The 21,486-nt window shown below is 39.3% G+C and overlaps 1 protein-coding gene and 1 long non-coding RNA gene across 2 annotated transcripts; one reads left to right on the top strand and one right to left on the bottom strand.

Moving 5' to 3' along the window:
- Positions 1-2,474: 2,474 nt before the first annotated feature.
- On the bottom strand, positions 2,475-9,715 carry LOC121897974. Its single transcript, XR_006096316.1, has 3 exons — positions 9,492-9,715; positions 8,817-9,008; positions 2,475-5,479 (listed from the first exon to the last, which is right to left on the bottom strand). It is a non-coding gene; the product is annotated as an uncharacterized LOC121897974 (long non-coding RNA).
- An 8,215-nt stretch (positions 9,716-17,930) lies between these two features.
- On the top strand, positions 17,931-20,983 carry foxf1 (forkhead box F1). The gene is made up of 2 exons (XM_042412805.1): positions 17,931-19,317; positions 20,758-20,983. The coding sequence occupies exons 1-2, from the start codon at positions 18,339-18,341 to the stop codon at positions 20,922-20,924; spliced, it is 1,146 nt and encodes a 381-aa protein (XP_042268739.1). The 5' UTR covers positions 17,931-18,338; the 3' UTR covers positions 20,925-20,983.
- Positions 20,984-21,486: the final 503 nt, after the last annotated feature.

Genomic DNA, 21,486 nt, shown 5'->3' on the forward strand with positions numbered 1-21,486 from the left:
GGGTAATAAATCTGTGAGGATTCAAAACAGACAAGCTACAAAACCTTTCACTGAACTGTAAATTTTATATTTTATCCTATCTATTAATTTTACACTATTTGTTTGAAATGTGATTATCTATCTATCTACCTAATTCAGTTTGCAGAGAGTTCTGAGGACAGTCCTGGTCAGTTGCACCCAGAAACAGCCCCGGGGTGATATCTTTGCTGGGTGTTACATCCAGTCACAGTGAGTTGCGTGGAGGTCAGAGAGGGAGACAGAGATGAGTGTGGTGTGTTGTGGGTATAGCCAGACCTCAGGCTGTGATTTGTTGAAGTGCATCAGACGGGAGTCGACCAGAATCTGAATAAATCACCTCTGTGGCACCAGTGACAAAATCTTGATAATGCCCCTATTTTAAGTGCATGTTTGCACTACCAGACAGGCATCAATTATTGGGAGTCAATAAGTGGGCCAATTGTTTAACCACTTCAAGAGAGAAGAAAGTTACACGTTTTATTCTAAGCCAGCCTCTTCATCAAAAAGATACAGAGAAAATTAGAAGAGCCTTCCAGAAAACTTGCAATGTAACACAATAGAAAGCTGAATTTGTGCTGGCACAGCAGGGAATAGGAGGTCAGTTTAACTTGTAGCAGTATCATGCATGATCCCAGCCAGGATGAGACAAGCCAGTATTGTCTTACCATTACTATTCTTACTCCAGGCCGACCGCAGACACAGCAGCTGATGAAAAGATTGATTGGAGGAGGTTAAAAAGCTATTTGATACTGCTGAGTTTAATTTAATGACGTGTTTTAGAATTAAAACAGTATCAGCAGCAACAGGCCAGCAAGCTATCAGAACAGCAGTGGGTGACAAGGAACAGAGCTGCTCTCTGCTAATCACTATTATTCCACTTGTTAGGTAACTGTCTACTTTCTTAAATAAAAAAAACAGTTAATATTTTACACAACAAATGTCCGCACAGATATTTAAGACTAGCAGCAGTAGTTCATCAGCATTTCCATGGCAACAGCGGTGAAAACAGGAGCAGGCCTCCACTTCTTCCCTCATGTCAGTATGTATCCCATTATGGTTGTACTGTGTGGACAGAGGAGCTCTGCCTGCTCGCCACAGCTTTATTTATTTTACTGTCTTTCATCTGCAAACCACTACCAATCTGCATCAGAGGGAAATCCACTCTGTGTATTCCATAGGTGTCATTTAGGATTGATTCCCTGGAATTAGCAGACGTCAAAGTGGAACCATGTGGCTGTCTGTCTGTCCATCTGTCTGTCCTTCCCAACACCTGCGATAAAGCTCTTTGGACGCTAAGAATCTCACTTCTCATCTCACATTAATTATGGTCACCAGGGATGCACTGCAGTTTATCTATTCGATGTTCAGATAAATGCTTCAGGGGCTCTCAAGTTTAAGCCAGATTAACAATTTTCCCCTCGCTAAAACATTCTCTAATGAAGCTTATCCACTTACCAAAAAGACACAACATTTGAGAATACTATATTGCCTTGATTCAGTTTTAATTTTTTTTCCATCTCAGTGGTACAAAACCAATAAAATGTCCAGATGCTGCCATAAGAGACAGCAGTGTAAACACACTGATCAGCTTCACTCTGGGAAAATTCAGAAGGAGATTTTTTTAAGCATATTTGAGCCACACTGGTTCATATGACCCCTCCAAAAGAACTGATAAACCAACGTGATCCCAGGTCAAACAGAGATAATGGGGGCTCCAGCATTTAAGACCATCATAGATCACCCACTGTGATCATTGCTGATTAAGTAAAACATCATTCAGAAGTAGGGTCTACTTATTTAGATAAGTAAACTGTATGAACGATCCATAATGGTTTGATTGGTGCAGTAAACTAATAACGCTGCAGTAAACAACAGGACCACCAACCGCTTCAATATTGCAGAATTTTTTCCATGTTTACCTTATGAGTCTCAGCCCCACTACAGAAAAACAGGGAATTTATCATAACGTCCTTCAGTGTTTTTTACTTAAATTTGGCAAAGAGCAAGACTCTGAAGCTAAATTTAACTCTAACAAAGTGGTTTCACGCGTAAAAGAATTTGTATAAAGAACATTGATGAAAAAAGACTTTTAATTCAGTCCTTTTCCTCCGCATATTATTTTTAGTCTGCTTGTTTAGCGTCATCTTCATTTTTACCCAAAAAGTCTATTTGATATTGTCCTGTTTAAAGTTGTTATTTTTTCAGTGTTCATCTGTTAGAGCCTTGTGCCACATATTCATTTCTTACTTTTAGATCTGACAAAACTGTTGAGGAAATGGAATCAGCATGCCAAGTGACCACCACATCAAACTGTATAAAACATGTTAGAATGAGTGCAGAAGACATGTGGGTTACATAAACAGGCGCCACCAACAGTTTCAACTTGTATTAAGTGGAATTTTATTGATGAAAATGTGAAAACAAACACTAAATTCAAGATTACCATTTGGCAAAAATAGCAGCAGAACTTAATAACTTAAAACAATGTGAAATATGTTATGAACAAGGTAAAAGTCATTCAAAAAACTAAATGTACAGTATGCAATATATAACAAGGAATGGAAGGGATACAGTATGATAGTAATATACCTTTTACAATTATTGCACTTCAACAGGTGGCTTTAATAACATACAAATATCTGGATGTGATATGAAAATCTGTACATTTTTCCATGTCACATATTTTTGTATTTATGTTTGTGGATAGAAATTAATTTATTTGAATGTAAAGAACACAAACATTTATGTAATTGTGTTACTCAAAGTCTTGCCTGTGTGAACACAATAAGTGCAGATTATTACAGGCACAGGTGGATTGTTTATATGTACAGAAAAGTACAGCAACATCCTCTCTGGCTGACACTCTGGAAGGACATACAGTCTGGAGGTACAAAGGACAGCCTACAGTACACAGTGCTAAAAATAAAGTATGATGATGAATTATGATTGATTTGGGATCAATTAGTTTGTTTATACAGTTCCTAAAACTGTCCATTTTTGTCAGTGTAAGGTTTTAGCACAGTGTGGCATCACTGATGTTTTTGACTGCACAGAGTTACATTTGATTGCTACAAGCAGTTTTACAAGCAACTCTTCCTTCATTTGGTTCAGAAAGAAACAGCAAGACAGAGTTGACTGATCCAACATGAAACATCTGCCACCTGATTGATTCCTGAATTAAATTGTCCATAGCAACAGCTCGAGCTCGGGCTTTTAGAAGAGCTATTTCACCCTAATACATGGCCCATTACCAAATGGCCATTCATCACATTAACCCTACCTCTAGAGAGCTGACAGTGTCTCAGTCAGTACAGTGCCACAGTGCTCTCTGTCTCCAGTCAGGACACACTCAGCAGCATGTCCACTTTGCCATGACTGTGTTTACCTCACGAATACACAAACGCAGCCTGCCGCAGGCTCTATTAACGAAGCGAGAAGAAACCTCTGCTGATACAAAGAACATAGACTGATTGGCTCTCTCATTTTATATACACAGAAACTGTATATAGGCCTACTTTAATGGTCATTTTGCAGGTTTTTGCCATAATGTAAAACATACAGTATCTACAGAATCTTCATGTAATAAGAGGAAAGATTTTTACAGTCTGCATACAGACGATGCATCTTTCTGATGAAGATACATGCCACTAAAAGTTGCTACTAAATGTTCCAGAGAGGATACAAATGCAACAATCAGCACACTCTCATAAAAACACAGACAACTATATTTTAAAAATTCACAAAAATAAACACTTTCACCAAACCTTTAATTAGCATGAAGCCGTGTGCTTTAGCTGGAATTAAGGAGCTTCAGGCCCAGCTGCGGTGAGCCTGATTACTTAATAATATGGTGATAAACACAACTATCAATCAAAGCCCCTGACAGGACTTACAATTCAGGAGAGATCAGCCAAAATAAGAGCTGCTGACTCTCTCATTGTGGCTGTGCGTGTGTGTGTACGGGGGTGTGTAACAGGATACTCGCTACAGTCAGCGATGAAGTTACTTGCACCAATGTAATGACGGAAAGAAATAAAGTGTCACTTATATTTACAGAGCATAGCTGCAGTAACTACAGCTGTCTCTTGAAAACAACAGTTGTGCAATCGTAAATCTAAAGTCACTCAGCACGGAGGACAACAATGACACTGTGTTTGAAACACTGGTCTTAGCCACAGTAAACACACCTCACTGTACTGAACATAAAGTCCTCCAGAGCACAACGCAATACATGTCCAGCGTGGTTCATATATCAATGATAAGTTCAGCCATTCACACATATCATATCAAACATACTGTTGCACCTTAATTTTCATATAAAAAGACTGGAAAAGACAGCATGATCCAAGTGCCATATCTACCTCTTTAAATATGGACTCAGTTCAAAATCAACCAAAATTACAGTGAATTTGAGATTTCTAAAAACTTTCACTTTTATAAAATATTTGTAATGAACACAGAGATCACTGGGGATGTTAGGTGACTTGCTTTCTTAAAATTACTTGAATTTTATATAATGTAATATATAAATATTACACATAATTCAGATAAAATATCATGGCCTTTGAGCTTTGAGGCAGACATTAAAAGGTTGTGCAATAATTTGTTAGGCTTTAGTTAGGCATTTAAATTGAATGATGATAATTTGGCATTTTTTTGTGGAAAGTCACTGTCAGGAAAATTAATTTTGTGATTAAATTGAAATTATTTTATCTTGTATATTACATATGTATATCTTTTCTGAGAAAAACTAATTTCTGTAACACTGACAAAACAAATCTACATCAAAATGCATAATTATTAAGCTGAGAAAAAAATATGTTTTGGTACAGTTTTGGGGAGATGTGTGTGTTTTACCTGTCTGGATGTGATCAACACTGTTGATGATGTGAAAATCAAAATTTATGGTATGTTTTTTAAATTCAGTTTATACATGTCCTCTCAGTTGATGAATCCTACTGCTTACTTTTGGTGTTTATCTCTTCATATTATCAGTATGGAGGCAATTAAAGCAGTTCTCAGTAACTACCACTTGTTTTGGCCTCAGCTGCAATCACAGTCGCCTTTTCCTCGACAACAGTCTACTGCGCTGCTAATGTTGCTGTTTTCTGTTGGTTGAAAGTCTTTGCGGCAGAGATGACGTGAAATAAATTCTGGCTTTGAGAGGTAAATCTCTGCAGCGCTGGGGGACTGCAGCTATTCTCTCTCACCTCGCCACTTTTAGCAGACCGTGGCTGATTTCCTTCCTTGCGTGACTCCGGAGTGTAAACACACAGCCAGAGTGACTCATCACTATTTCTCACTTCCATGGTCTGATATAAACACATGAATGGGTCAGGGGTCATTTTGGGGTGGTGAGTGGGTGGGTGGGGGGCCAGTATGTCTCCCCATAAGACATCTTCCATTCTCCAAAGAATTCACAGCTTCCTGTGGCCAAAGCCACACGCCTGCCCACTCCAGCCTAGAGGAAGGAGAAAGAGAAACACAGTTAGAAATAGAGAAAGAGAAGGACAGACAATTTGGGTGATAGATGACCTTCTTTGCTAAATGGAAAGAATGCAGTCGTGATGAGCCTGTATCTCTTTTCATCCAACAGAGCACCCAGACATGACAAGAAAAATAGTGATGGCTGGAGACAAGACGGAGGGGATAATGTTGTGTTCAATTGTGTGACATAAATTCACTTCATTCAGTGGCAAATTGATTTATAAGTCATGAAAACTCTGTTTATATGTGCCTGCCAACTTGTCTTTGGGGCTGATTGGCACTATGTTAAAATGGGATGTCTAAGAAAGTCCTGATCAGCACTTTGCCCTCTTGAGCCCTCCGTTATTGCAGGGTAGTGGAGGTGGAAGGGAGGGATAGCTACTTCCTTTCAGGCCCCAATCTGAAAAAGGGCCAAATACAGTCCAACATCAATCACTGTGCACTCCACAGCTTTCCCAGTACCATTGTTATAGAGCAGACCAACGGAAAGAGGCCGGTAGCAGGTGGAAATAAAAAGCCCTTTGACAACTATAGGGTAAGATTCCTCCCAGGATCATCACAACATTTACACAAGCCAAAGAGAGCAACGTCTGGCTGCCAGCACCAGTCTGGACACACACACACACACAAATACACACACAAATATTTAGTCAGCAACATTTTCATGTGCACTGATACATGATAACATGCAGCCATGGAGAGTCATAACAGGCACACAATGCTAAAGATAGAGACACAATATTTTAATCTGCGCACACACATGATGCAGTCATTGACATAAATATGGAGACATGCACAGAAAAGCAAAGACAGACAGATGGACACACACTCTCACATCAATATAATATCCCTCCTTCTGATATCATCACAAACACACAAAATTAGAAGTATGGTGTTGAGATAAAAAAGTACACAATAATATTTGCAGGATTACTATTATTGAAATTACAAAATGACAAATTGTGGATTATTGCAATCAAATCTGCAACATTCCTTTGCAGACTGAAACATATAATACTTTTAAATATAAATAGAAAATATAACATAGTATATAATACATTTTTTTCATCAGGGATATAAAAAAATATCAATATAAACAGATTATGCGCTCTGAATAGATACAAACAGCATCCAAATTTCCAGCATCCACCATCAACTCACAATAATAAAAAGTCATTCCTTATCACTCCTGACCTTAGCTCTTAGTGTGAACAGGAACTACTACTAGCTAAAGCAGCATGACTTTTCATTCTCAATAACTTTTTCTCATTTTTCACCATATTTTTTTTGTGCAGTGCAGGAAGAGCTTGTTGCTCAGGTGTTATTTTTACCTCATGATCCATATGATTCCATATTGAAGCCTGGCACCTTGCACGACTTAAAAAAGACAAACTGAGGTTACTGATTGTCTTAAAAGTCAAGAGAGCCTTTTGTCGATAGATTTCTCATTTTTCAATCACAGAAACTTCAAACCAACTTTATTTTGTTCTGAGCCTCCTCCCATAATCACCAGTTTTAAAGAAAAATCATGCAATATGGCCCAGTGAAATTATGACTTATATTTTCCCACTGTTAAAACCTCCTGTTCTATTTCCCATATCCGGACCAGACCGTTAACAGTCAACCGACCATTAACAGTTACACAGCTTTTATCTAGACTCAGTTTAGACTTACATGAACCAAATATGAATCATGCTTTATTGTTTGATTAATTTAACTACGTGTTTAAGATATTGTTATTTTGTATATTTTGTGAGCAGCTAAACTTATTCATAAGGGGTATAAATGGCCATGTAAAAACAATTTAAAACAGAAAATGAAGCTGTGTAGATACAGATACAGATTTGTGCTTTGTGTTACATTGCAATTTTTTATTTTTCCTCTTCTTCATCCTTTGACTAGCCCTTCTTTCAAAGGTTGCATTGTAAATACTAGATGAGTACACTCAGTAGAGTGCAGATCTCTGCCAGGTGTGTACAGTCAAGATGGTGGAGAACTGGGTGATTTAACACATACGGGAATTTATTCATGTTGTATTGCGCCAAACTTTAGTGGATCATAACGCATCAGGTGTGGAATTATGTGCTCCTCTGGTTAAAGGTGAGACGAAATTTTTCCATGGATGTCAGTTTTTGAGCCACGAAGGCCAAAATGTGGCCTGCAACAGAATATGTAAGCCTTGTTTTTAGCCTAGCCGATTGCCGGAAATACCTTTTGCTGTGTCATAACATATATCGTAAAATGGCGGGGACTGCTGAAAAGATGCAAGTCTAAGCTTTACAACAAGCTTATAAGGAATGGCTTTATAAAATAGATTTTTCAAAAATTGTGAATCACCGCAACCACGAGAGGTCCTTGAGCACACTGTCATAAATGTGCACAAAAAATATTAGCTGCAGACAGATATAAAGACACAAGGATACACACACACATTGACACGCACACACATGACCAAATGCATGATATCCTCCAGACTAACGCCTGGAGAGAGATCATAACAGCTACAGTATTTGTACCTCACTCATCTTCATCCCTGTCTTCTCCTTTCTTTCTCTGGCACTGCCCGCCGCACCCACCACACCTCCCCCTCAGCTGCACTCCTCCCCACTCTTCTCTCCACTTGGGATCGTAGGCTGAAACCTGGCAGAATAACTGTCACATGATGCCCATGCATGTGATGCTTCGCTGGGACCCCCCTCCACTCAGGAAATGCTCTCGGCCTTTTTCCCACCCTAGTGTTCCGCTGTGGAGAGCCGGGCATTACAACCGAATCCAGTTACCATCCCAAAGCATTCCTGACTGATTCCAACCACTGCTTGGCTATGGGTTCCCACAGACAACGAGAATATGCCCTAATTTCAAACCGGCTGAAGCACTGGGTATCAAGTTGTGAACTACCAAAGCTGTTTATGGCAGAACAGAGGAGTTTGAGCTCCACAATAGGCAATTACAATGCCCACTCATCCCCCTCCCCTTCATTCAATTTGTGGTTTGTCTGTAGGTGGGTTTGGTTGTGCGCAGATTAAAAATAGCCAACCCATTCCAGACAAAAACTGCGAGGGACATGGAACACACATTGCACAAATGATATCTCCCATTGTGGTGTACTGTTTGGGAATTCTTAATTGCTTTTTCCGAAGCAGCTTGCCACAGGAAAATCCCCCTTCAGAGTAAAGAAAAAAAGAGTTGGTGGGCTATGCGTAAACACCATAGATATTATGTAAACACGCATGTAAACACGTATGTATAAACCCATGTCGCCCCATCTGCACCCATCAAACTGCCATCAAGTCAGTATCAAAGGAGCTAACCTGCAGCAGAGCCAGTTGTGGCCTGCGCCTGCCCTCCCTCTCTCTTTTGTGTTCTCGACTGTGGTTTCTGCTTCAGCTCTTATTATTGATGTCTCTCCCTGCATCAGACAGACCATGATGGACTGGCCCTGGGAGGTGTTCAGGGTTGCAGGGTGGGGCACCAAACAGGCTCCCACTCACTGTGTGGGATGTCTGAAATCTCCCAAGAAAGGCAAAAGTAGAGCAGAGAGGAGTGGTGAAGCACAGTGCCAAGAAATCGTCTAAAGAAAAGTTTTTTGATATGTGTTTTCCAGTCTGTTTGTGTAAATAAAGGAGTGGATAGGAATATGCGCTGTTTTTGATTGTTATTAGTGAATGATAAAAGGTGGTCAGAGGTGTAGAAACCATGCCTGCTTTATACAATAATACAAAAACTGAATTCTCTATGAAACAGAAATGTACAGGATTCATTTGATTTAGAGTATTATCAGAGAATTTTACAATAAACTCGTGTGGAGAAATAAAAATATATGGAAAGAGTTCAAAATGATCCAAAATTAAAACATTAGTAACACAGTAATTTAACAATTCAATAGTCTCAGCTCAGTATCACAGCAGTATGTGAAATAGTCATGAAATTTAATCTATAGATTCGTATACATGGACACGAATTTTCCATTTTTTCGTGACACTCACGACTTTCAAAGAACCAAATTTCCATATTCAGAGGTGGCGGGTTGGGCGGTTGGTTAGATCCTAACTTGCAAAGAGCGGACGCAGTAGACTTGGAGACTGCTGTTCACTTCCTGCTTCCAACCACTGACTGTATACAAATATGGACAACGTGTGTCCACTTCCTACTGCTGTGCAAAACTGAAGTCAAAATGTCTCATTCTGAGAGCTGCCATCTTGTTTGTGTGACGTCATTTGGAGCCAGAATCTGCGCAGTAGATTCAGGCGGCAGGATGATGGACCAACGGGACACGCCCCCTCAGCCGTCCCGCAGCCTGATGGAGGTTTGAGAATGGCTGTCACAGCTGTCAATCATGATGTCACACCCCCTTTTTTATACTGTCAAATAACTAATTAAAAACAAACATCAGCGTGATAAGAACGACATAAAATGACAGGAATCATCTTCATGAAAAATTTATTTGATGTGTACTTTGATTTTTTAGTTTGGCTCATGTCCCATCTGCTAACATTGAGGGGGCCAGTCAGCCATCAGGGGGCGATCAAGATGTTTTGGCTTCCTCTTTCGGGAGATGTCACGACATCCATTTTTATATACAGTCAATGCTTCTGACGCAAGTGTCACGTCTCCAACCGTGAGTCAGGACAGTTTTATTAAGAACTGTAACTACGATTGTCGTGGTGTTTACTGTTGACATGACTACGAAGGTTGTCTAACTTTAAGGAAATAGTAACCCACACCACGTTTCAAGTGATTACTTTAACCCAAACCATGACCTTTCCCAAGTGGTTTTTGTATCTAAACCTAAAAAACATGGTGCAAGCACTAAAGATACTCCCAGTTGAAATACATTAGTTTGAAAGTCGTGCTGAGTGTCAAGAACAAAATGGAAAATTCGTGTCCATGTAGGGTTAATTCAGGTTTCTGGGACATCAGGTAAATTGGGACAGCATAAAAAGACAGCATTGTACTTCTGACCGGTAAGTGTAAGTCAAATCAACTGGTGCTGAGACCTTGCTGTGGAAACATATGACCAAAGTCACATGACATAATTCCTGTGACATCACGTAGGGGTGTGTGGTCAGCATCAAACAGAAAGTTGAAAAATTTGAATGACTATTACAAAGAATATTGTAGATGTAAATGATATACGAACATATATGATGTAATAGTGAACTAAAATAAATATATATTGTTTTGAAATTATGTTTACAATGTTTAAATCAGGACATTTTCTTGGCAGCATGTTTCAGATAAATTGGGACAATGTTAAAAGGCTATTGAAATGAAGTGTAGCACTAGTGTATTCATATAACCTGATAAAAATAGAGACCCACATCTATGTCAACACAGAACCACAGAGATGTAGCCTACAGCCAACTTTTAAGCAGATGGAGTAAGACTTTTAATGATTTATGAATGGACTTCAAATTGATGCTAATCCCCCAAACTGTTTGTAATAGTAGGCCTTATAATTTGGTCAAATTAGCCTTTCCCAATAATTTTCTCTGACAATGGCGAGCAATAAAGCTTAATCCAAATGTTGCTTAGTATGTTTAGTGTGCAAGTTGTGGCGTAACAAGGAATTTAGTCTAATCAAGCAGCAATGTGGGAGCCTGCAGATAAAGGTGTAGCCTACAGAGCTCTTGATCACTTTGTTTAATCCATGATGAATTTAAGGCCTATTGCAGAATAGAACAACACCCAGGAAACAGGCAGCCAGATCGAGGGAGGGAGTGCAAGGAACTGATGAACTGATGAAAAGATTATTTACTTCTACAAAATTATATTTTAAATAAATGTTTTTGAAAACGTTGGATTCTTTAATCACTTTAACACATTAGCCTAGCCTGTGGGGCCTAAGCCTATCTGTTGATTTAACAATCCATTAAGCTATCATGACGCATCATAATAGGCTAATGCATAATATCAAGTAACCTTAGACATACAGTATATTTAAGGTTAAGAAAAACAAGAAATCAGTTTAAAATATTCTTTGAAATATGTCATTAGGGTTGAAAGCAAAGGCCTACACTAATGAAACTGTGTCCCAAATGACCAAACATGTCACTGAAAAATAATTTTGTGTCAACTACAAGAAAATGGTGAGCCATGCTTTGTAAAAATATTATACACACTCCATTTCTTCACATAAAGAAAGTAATTCAGAAATGTATCATATGTTGGGTTATTTTTAAATTGCTGACAAGAGAATTACAAAACTGTCCCAATACAGCTGAATTCACCAACACAAATCTATAGATTGAATTTTGTGACTATTTCATGAACTGCGTGATACTGAGCTAATGTTCAATGTTAAGCTTAAATTAATTGAACTTTAAAAAAGAGATTTGCTCTGTGCTTTTTTCAATTATTTTGAAAACTACATACTAACACAAAATTGGGACAAACAGAAGCCTAAAAATTACTTGGTATCAATTAACTTGATGATCAAACACCTGGGACAGCAATGAAAATAAGTCCAGGACTTTATTGTTCTGTCTCTGACAAAGTCTGATATGTTCTATTTTTACAGATATTTTAATAAACCAAATATCCTAAAAATCCATTTGCAGCCATGCCATTGTAAAACTTAAAAATATTCAAAAAGATTGTTGTAATTTCTAATCTAAGATAATGAATATTTTTGTTAAATTGAGGTTGAATACAAAGACAAACCCTCTATGACCACATTTATAACAACCTGCACTAACCTCACATTCAAGTCTGAACCTTAAAGTTCAAAGACACAATTTGCTCATATTTTTGTTGTTTTAACATTTGTCTCCTTTGGGTGTATTTTGTCCTATTTTATACAGAAAACAGTTTGCCAACTTGCTGAAATACCAATTTGCTACGAACAGGTATTTAAAATTATGGAACATTTCCCTGTAAGTGCTAACCACATTTGGACAGTTTGGTATTTGTGAAACCTCTGGACCTGCCAAATCCTCCCCACTGCTGTCCTTCAAGTCAAATTATGTGGTACTGCCTATGATCACAAAATAAACCAGAAAGAATTTAACATATGCCTTTATTCTCTTTTTTAATTTCTTTATTATTTTTTCATTGTCTGAAAGGCACGTTTTCTTTTCAATAACAGAACAAGAACCCAATCTACTATAACATGTAACAAATAAGTGAACACTGAAATAAGAATATGGCAATCTGACGATTTGAGTGGGCTATCTTTAATTTGACAATACAACACACAGGGGACTGTTGCGGGAAGGCATGTGAAGTTTTACGGAGGAGGCCAGGGTTCTCACAATAACGTCTACAGCAATGACTCATGTATTTTGGCAAGACGCTGGTTGTTTTTTAACAAAAATTAAACACTTTGTGTCAAATGATTCCAGATACAAACGGATGTAACTGCAGTGGATCTGGAGGATTTAAAGCAGAGATTTTCTGAGTGGCAAGTTAGACACTGTTATCTCACTAAATATTCGATTAAAGTCACTATCAAATCAGCCAAGGCACCACCATGAATTCATTATTATTAATAGTCTGCAATATCCAAACATCACTGAAGACTCTCAGTTGTAATTTTATATTGTCCCAGTTAACGCAGGTGTGCAGGTGAGCCAAACAGGTGGGCGTACCTCCTTAATATATTACGACACGTGTAACCAACCAATGACAAACACCAACGTAACTCCAGCCAACTATTTACTTATTATACTTACATCTGTGTCAACATTATCAATATCAAAGTAAAGATACAGCAACGTATGAAAGAGTGTTCGGCTACATGTAGTAAATAAATAAAAACCTTGGTCCAATTTTGTTTCTGGAAAACCAAACCTAAAAAAACATAATTATGAGAGGTTGTTGAGGCTGTGTAACGAAGGTCCTGATTAAACTTGGATCATGTCATGTGAGGCTTTTTAAACCCACGCGTCCAACGATAACAGCACTGGAGTGAATGTCTGAGATCAGATTAATAAACGCCTTGCACAGATCAGCGGATCAGTACTTTCGATCTGTAATATGATTCGTTTCGGTGAATTAAAGTCTGTTGAGTCAGACAACATGGTCCATAGTGCTCATATAGCTGCAGCGTCAGGCTCAAGGACACTTCGGCAGGACGTGCGCTTGCAGACACTCGACTTGTCAGGGTATTCAATTTGAAGATGTTCTCATATTTCCACAGTGAGCATGGACATCGCTTTGAAATTGTTGTGAAAAGTAGCATTTACATATAAACATTACTGTAAGGGATGCTGTGCAGAGGAACTACTTTCCTTTGCGCCTTTACGCACAACAAGGCACGGGGCTGATATCTCGCCAAGAAATTAAAAAGCCATAGAGCGCACTTCTCCTGCAGCTGATTACTTGAGAGGGTGGTGCCCATCAAATACACTTCAAATCCATGCAGCGACTCAATGCGCGCAATCAGCGGTCTGCTAGCAATCCCGTCCTTTCTCGTTCACATAAACACCACTTAAACGAAAATATACACGGCCACCTACAGCGCAGGGAAAGTGATGAGGGGGTGCCCACCTCGACATCACACTGTTTTCAATTAAAGCGACAATGCTAAGTGAAATATAGGCGACACTGCAGAGACAAAGAGCCAGAAAACCAATTAAGATGTTCCTGTAATATGACAAAAAACTGTCTCCAAACTTGTTTACTCTCAAAATTTGTAATCATTTTGATTTAATAGTCTGTGCGGATGAGATCAATATTTTTCATCATTAAATTTGTAATAAATAGCTTTATTAAAACCAGAGTAAAAATATATCCCTTCTTGTCTAGAATCCAATTAATATAAAGATAAACCAGCAGGTTTTCTTTTCTACTTTATTTTTTCCTGCGCAATATTGACGGTAAATCTGTGCATCAAAGAGTTGTTTAGGTTGCTTGCATGGTTGCTATCCACGCTTTCAATCCTACATAACAAAGACAATACATAAATAAAATAAAATCTTTGTATTATTATTTAAAAACTATATTTCTATCAAAATCCAAACCTTTGCATTGCAGGCCCTTTGATTAAGACCATTTGCAATTCCTTAATCCGCAATGTCTTAGAGTTTAAAAAAGTTACTCCTACTCACTAATAATAATAATAATAATAATAATAATAATAATAATAATTAAACTTTCAATCTAGACTTTCTCTCTCCATATTATCAGTTTAAGTTAAAGGTTTTAACAAATGGCGTTAAATAATAAAAAGGAATTATAATTGTGAAAAAAGGGGAAGCTGATTGCTCTACTTTAAATTACTCTTTTCATATAATATAATAATCTTATCATTAAGATACAAGACTTGTATAAGATATAAGACTTGATAAAAGACTTGACGGAGAGTTTACTTCAAAACCTGATTCAAGTTCAAGTGGGATCGTCTCAGGGCCAGTTGATCGATAACTCTGTCCCACTGTCCTCTAAACAAAGTCCCTGCGGCCTTTAGGTGACCCTCTGCGGCCCTCTCTCAGCACCAGTGAGGGAAAATAGTTTATTTCACAGAGATGTTCGTTTGTAACGAAAACTTAATCCAAGTTTAATATCATTAAAATTCTCTACAACATTTTGTACGGAACATTTTGTATCTCTCTAACAGTTTAATCTGCTGTGTGGCTAAATCAGATACTACTGACCGCTGTTGGATCTATATTACGCAGGGTGTAGCTACTATTTGCCTATAATTGATCGTGACGTGACTTGTATTGTGCAAATATGTAACTAAATAACCCTAGAATAGAATTAGCTACAAGGCTGAAGGCTGAAGTTAAAACTCCAGATTCAAATAGTCTGTCTGACAATAATGTCCAGTTGGCCTAAATTTTTGGATTTCTTGGCCTTGTGATGTAATGTGTCATTGTACAAGAGTTCAAGTTCACTGAAGTGTGAATGTAACCAATAAGAAAACACATTCTGTGTACAGCTCTCCAAAACTTTGCTGCAACATGATTTGAGGGAGCAAAAATTGGTTTCAGCTCACTAAATAACGGTAAGACAGTCCGGAAAGCCTGTCAGGGCTGTTGCACTCTGCAGTGTACCTCCACCTAAGTGGCCGAGCATTCCTGAGGATGCAGCGCTGTCAAATATTTCATGATGGGACGTCATGGAAAAGTGCATGACTTCGTCTGCGATGGAGCAACTGGGAAGCTCTGACCTCGGGACTCAAGCCTCAGTAATGACGAACATAATCTGCCAACGACACTCTCATGGCAACTATTTCCTGCTTTTACGTAGGACTAAAATATTTTTAAAATCTGGAATAATCAATTTAAAGGGACTTTAGATAATGCAGGTAGTTTATGATGTTATGGGAACAGTTGTATTTCCGTATATTTCGTATAATGTTGATCATGAAAACTTCCATTTTATGTGTTGTAATAAAATATAACTGATTTTACTCCTTATTGGGGACAGAAGAATGCAGCAGGGAGTAGCGCATCACCATCCAGCACCGATGGTTTGCGTAAACATTAACCACGGGTGGACTTTGGATGGACTTGTAAGTGAAATATATATAGGCCTATATTATAACAAAGAAAGAATAACATGACATGGGGCGAATGAGTGTGTGAGAAAAAAAAAGCGCCTTAATGGAATGAAGTCATCAGCCGTAATTAAATGCAGTGGGCAGAGAGACGACGGGAGCGCGCCTGCCCCTGGTGCGCGCTGGGTGGTCTGCTCCGCTGATAAATGTGTGGCCCTCACTCCAGGCGAGTGGCCGAGCAGGCACCGGTTAAAACAATACTTACATTCATTTATCCATGGGTTTAAATCTTCACTGCAACAGCAAAAACTAACAGTGGCACGTCTGTCACCTTTGGGTTGACAATGAAAATTTGACAATGAATTGTTTTCTCGTTTCCAGCCTGAAACAAAAAAAGTTGTTTTGGACTGAACAGTTATGGTAAACATCAATAATCCATTCTATATTTGAGTTATAGTTAATATAATTAATTATAATTGAATTTAAATACTCCTCCTAAAATTGAACACAAACATGCTGCCACATTGTTTTGCAGAAAATAATATCATAAGAGTTACTGACAACCTTTACGCACAGGCAAGAAAGTCGCCATTCTCTAGTTTTACGCACAAGCATAAGCTGTGAAATTACAAAAAAATGTCCATCCACTACCTTCTCCAGTATTATATTCCATTATGTCAAAACTACGAGTGATCATAAGCATCTACTAGAAACAGTAACACCGGTAGAGATCAGAAGCACAACAGGCTTAACTAACTGAGCCCACGGAGAGGCAAAAGGTTGCAGGCTGCAGCTATCGAGATCTCCAGGGAACAATAAGAAACCTACTGTCAACAGTTTCAGGTTATGGACTGATCGTCTTTCAGTAGCCCTACACGGCTGTATAAAAGGAAGTAAATCTAACTATAATTAAGCCCTTCGACTTAGAAAACACAGACAGATAAACAAACTGATGCGCATCTTCTTTTGACTGAATTACAACTCATGAAAAACGTCCTGTAAAGCTTAAGGCATAATTCATTCTTCGTTTTTCTAATTATCCTGTAAGGTCCCATAACAGAAACTAAACATGCCAGGTTTTCCAATATGGCACTAAATTAAAGTACCGACAATTCTGCTGATAATATTCTGACTGTAAACTGAAAGTCTTACTTTCATTCTTGGATCATTCTGATGGTAAACTGCTGGCAGGAGTCGATCTCAAGTCCCCGTCCGAGTTTCTGTGCTCACAGCTCGGCAGAGCCTCCACCTCACTCCTCCAGCGTCCCTGCGTAAATATTATGACTGCATTACACAAACAATATTCTTGTGTAAAAACGTCCAACATCCACACAAGACGCCGCGAACACACGGGCATATCGCATCAGATTGAGTATTAGCTGATCTAACGGGGCTTTTGCTTGATTTTTTATTTAAAGAAGGCCAGGGAAAATGTTTACATTTTGCTGTATAAACATCCTGCCCATGTTCCTGTCTATCTTTTACAGAAATCAGGAGGGTGGTTTTGAATATGAGGGCATGTTCTTTGGCAAATGCTTTTCACACACTAAAATGTTTTATAAAATATTTCACAAGTTTAATAACAATGGACACATTGCCTAAGCTGTTTGTCGTGGTGGTGCACCCACCATATGGCTTGAAATGGAGAAATATTGCATTGCATTGAAGGTTTATGAATCTACACAGTTTATAACTCAGGCTCTAACACTTTATTCTCTGTTACATGTTCTAAAATAGAATAAAGTCATAGCCTATTTGAAAACAAAGTTATGAAAATCTAAAGGCTCAAGGCCCTGACCTGGATCAGTGGCGTGTGATCACATTTTCAGCTATTTGATTTTTACTGTGAAGCACATAATAAAGCTTTACATGTTATTACAGGCTATATGGGAGATATATTCCCTATTTCAATGTAAAGAAGAGAAAAAAACATTTCCCTGAAAAGTGAACGCACACAGATGTGCATGCTTACAGCCCACCACTGGAGTAGGAGGGAACTGGGCGGGTCCCAACATTAGGATGGCCAAGACATCCAGCTTCCAATGCGCTGATGGCAACAGATAAGTAAAAAGTGAGCTCCTCGGACGCACGACAACACACCAACTGAAGTGGAAAGCGGCTCCTGTTCTGCTCCTCATCCCATTTCGGACGCTGCGTACAAGGCGACCCGGCTTCACACTGCTGCAGGACTCAATCAGAAGGAAGAAGTCAAGAGTTAGGACTGTCTCGCCTTTGGCTTGTGCGTTAAGTTTGCCGACAGAAATAACGGGTAATTTTTTTTTGGCTCTTTTATGTCAGTGAGTTACTATCGTCCCTTGTACTAGTCTTTATAAGTGGAAAGGTGGAAAGCAACATTTTTATTTGCCATTACGAAGACTAAATTTAACTAATGACGGCAGAGGTCCAGCAGCCCCCAGCGCAGACTCCTGCCCAGAGCAGCCCGATGTCTGCTCCGGAGAAGCCGCACGGACAGACGGCGGTGATGGAAACCGCCTCATCCACTACGAAAACCAAAAAGACAAACGCAGGGATCCGTCGACCAGAGAAACCCCCTTATTCATACATAGCTCTGATAGTCATGGCTATCCAGAGCTCTCCAACGAAGCGCCTGACGCTCAGTGAAATATACCAGTTCCTGCAGAGCCGCTTCCCGTTTTTCAGGGGTTCATACCAGGGATGGAAGAACTCCGTGCGTCACAACTTGTCCCTGAACGAGTGCTTCATCAAGCTGCCCAAGGGCCTGGGCCGGCCAGGGAAGGGCCATTACTGGACTATCGACCCAGCTAGTGAGTTCATGTTTGAGGAAGGCTCCTTCAGAAGGAGACCCAGAGGTTTCAGGCGCAAGTGCCAGGCGCTGAAGCCCATGTACAGCATGATGAACGGCTTGGGATTCAACCACATCCCCGAGTCCTACAACTTCCAGGGGAGCGGCGGGGGTCTATCCTGTCCGCCCAACAGCTTGTCTCTGGACAGTGGGATTGGGATGATGAATGGACACTTGGCAGGTAACATGGAGGGGATGGGTCTGTCCGGGCACTCCATGTCACACTTGTCGGCCAACAGTGGACATTCCTACATGGGAAGTTGTACAGGATCCACTGGGGGTGATTATCCCCACCACGACAATTCCGCATCCCCTCTGCTCGCCAGCGGGGGAGTAATGGAACCTCACCCCGTGTACTCGAGTCCAGCCTCGGCGTGGGCTCCGGCCCCCTCGGCCTCGCTGAATAACGGTGCATCCTACATAAAGCAGCAGCCTCTGTCTCCTTGCAATCCGGGAGCCAACCCGCTGCAGCCGAGTTTGCCCACGCATTCACTAGACCAACCTTACCTGCACCAGAACGGCCACAGTACCACAGATTTACAAGGTAGGCTCAATACTTTACAAAACTGTAACATGTTGAGTAAAACTGCACCAGTAGAAAAAGTGAAATCAGAGGGGGGAAATATCATACAAGAATATTTACAACATTTAATTATCAGAAGATCTAAACTATATTTTCTACGGGCTCACGTTTAGTGGTTGACAGGTTTTATGGATTAATGCCAAGCGTGGGCCTAATGGAAATACTGAGCAGCCTCAGAGTAGCTACATAACCTTATTTGAATTATGATGCTGTCACTAAACACATGCTTATCTCTCTTTTACGAAACGGAAGAAGAATTCAAATGTTGGCTATTGGTGAAAATGATGCAACTAAAAGAAACCACGTAGCATATTTTCTCCCACGAATATTCAGCTTCGTCACAGCCCTGCTCCCAATTAAATTGAAAACAATGCGCCAAATGAAACCAAGATATCAGGGGTATTAAACTCGCACGAGTTCAGGGTCTGAAAGTGGTAAAGGGAGGCACGAGAGGACGCGTCTGCCGGGACAGTTTAGAGCCGTGCCAATCTCAGGGCAAGAAAAAAAAAACAGAAAAAAAACAGAAAAACAAGAGCGGTTATGGCCAGCATGCCTGCCTTGCCCCGAGGCCCTGAGTCCTCCGGGACTGGCGTGCAAGAGGGCCACTGTCAATTAGCCCTGCAAGCCCGCCTCCCATTTTGACTATCTTAATCGTGCTTGCTAAATGGACTTCAGGTCTATGAGGAATACACGCATCCATTCGAGTTAGTAGAGCAGAGTGAAGCGCTATATCCGGCCCCTAGAATTTAATTTATCTTAAAGTTTGGTAAATTATAAAATTCAATTTTCCAGAAAATGTTTGTTGTAGGGGCCTCATGCTACAAAAATATGCTGCAGGTGTGAGGAAAACAGGAGCATTTATTTAATTGTATTTTTTAACTATTATTATTATTATTATTATTATTATTATCGTCAATATTATGATGATTATTATTATGATGATGCTTATTATTATTATTGTTATCATCATCATCATCGTTGTTGTTGTTATTGTTATTATTATTGTTATTGTTATTATTATTATTATTATTATTATTATTATTATTATTATTATTAGTTGTAGTAGTAGTGGTACATGTTCAGGTGTATTTTAGGGCGACTGTTATTACGCATGGACCCAAAAAATCAAACCAAAGTCAAGACTATGGCTGCTTTAAGAGGAAATGTCTAAATATTAAATATAAATCATATTAAAACATATGTAATATATATTAAATATTTAAACATATATGATATTTAAAGCATTTAAATTTGTTTATTAAATCACTACACAACAATCGTAGACTATAAATAAAAAAATAGGGCCATATTTATTGCTGAATTTCTTTATGTCCTCCATCCTGCCTGTATATGACACAACCGACTTTAACTCTAGCTATATTTTTTCATACCTTGTTGCAGGTACTATTCCTCGGTACCATTCCCAGTCTCCCAGCATGTGTGACCGAAAGGAGTTCGTCTTCTCGTTCAACGCCATGACGTCCTCGGCGATGCACTCACCGAGCAGCGGCTCATACTACCACCACCAACAGGTCTCCTACCAGGACATCAAGCCCTGCGTCATGTGATGCCACCGCGGAACAAGCTGCAGGCAAGAGGACGCTGTCACAGACTTGAGCCGATTGAACTGAAATGCAATGAGAACAAAATAAGTAAATAAATAACCACTGAGAGACATGAAGGCTTGCCGCGGCCCTGGAGAGCGCTCACTGCTTCAAGTAGACCGGACTACTTCTATACTGTTTTACGCACGGAGACTGACAGGCCAATCACAAAGCAACCACATAATAATAATATATAATAATACAAACTTTTTTCATGCCGTCAACATCGACCAGCGGGGTAAAGACTGGGTGTATGAAACCCTGCTGCTGTTTGGTACTTAGTCCTGCAGAGCGGATGACTACCACTTCACACTTTTGTTAATGTTTATTCTTCTTGTTAATGTAGGCCAATGTAAAAATGCACACTTCCATTTTCTCCGTCTGAAGTTTTTTCTTTTCTTTGACAAATTAGACTGAGGCTCTTTTTTTTTTTTGGACTTACATACCAGCGTTGATTTTTGAATTGAACAATTATGGACATTACATATATATGTCCATATATACTGTATAAAAATGATGAAGGCAC

This window comes from Thunnus maccoyii, chromosome 1 (assembly GCF_910596095.1).
Source record: "Thunnus maccoyii chromosome 1, fThuMac1.1, whole genome shotgun sequence".
NCBI classification, from domain to species: domain Eukaryota; kingdom Metazoa; phylum Chordata; class Actinopteri; order Scombriformes; family Scombridae; genus Thunnus; species Thunnus maccoyii.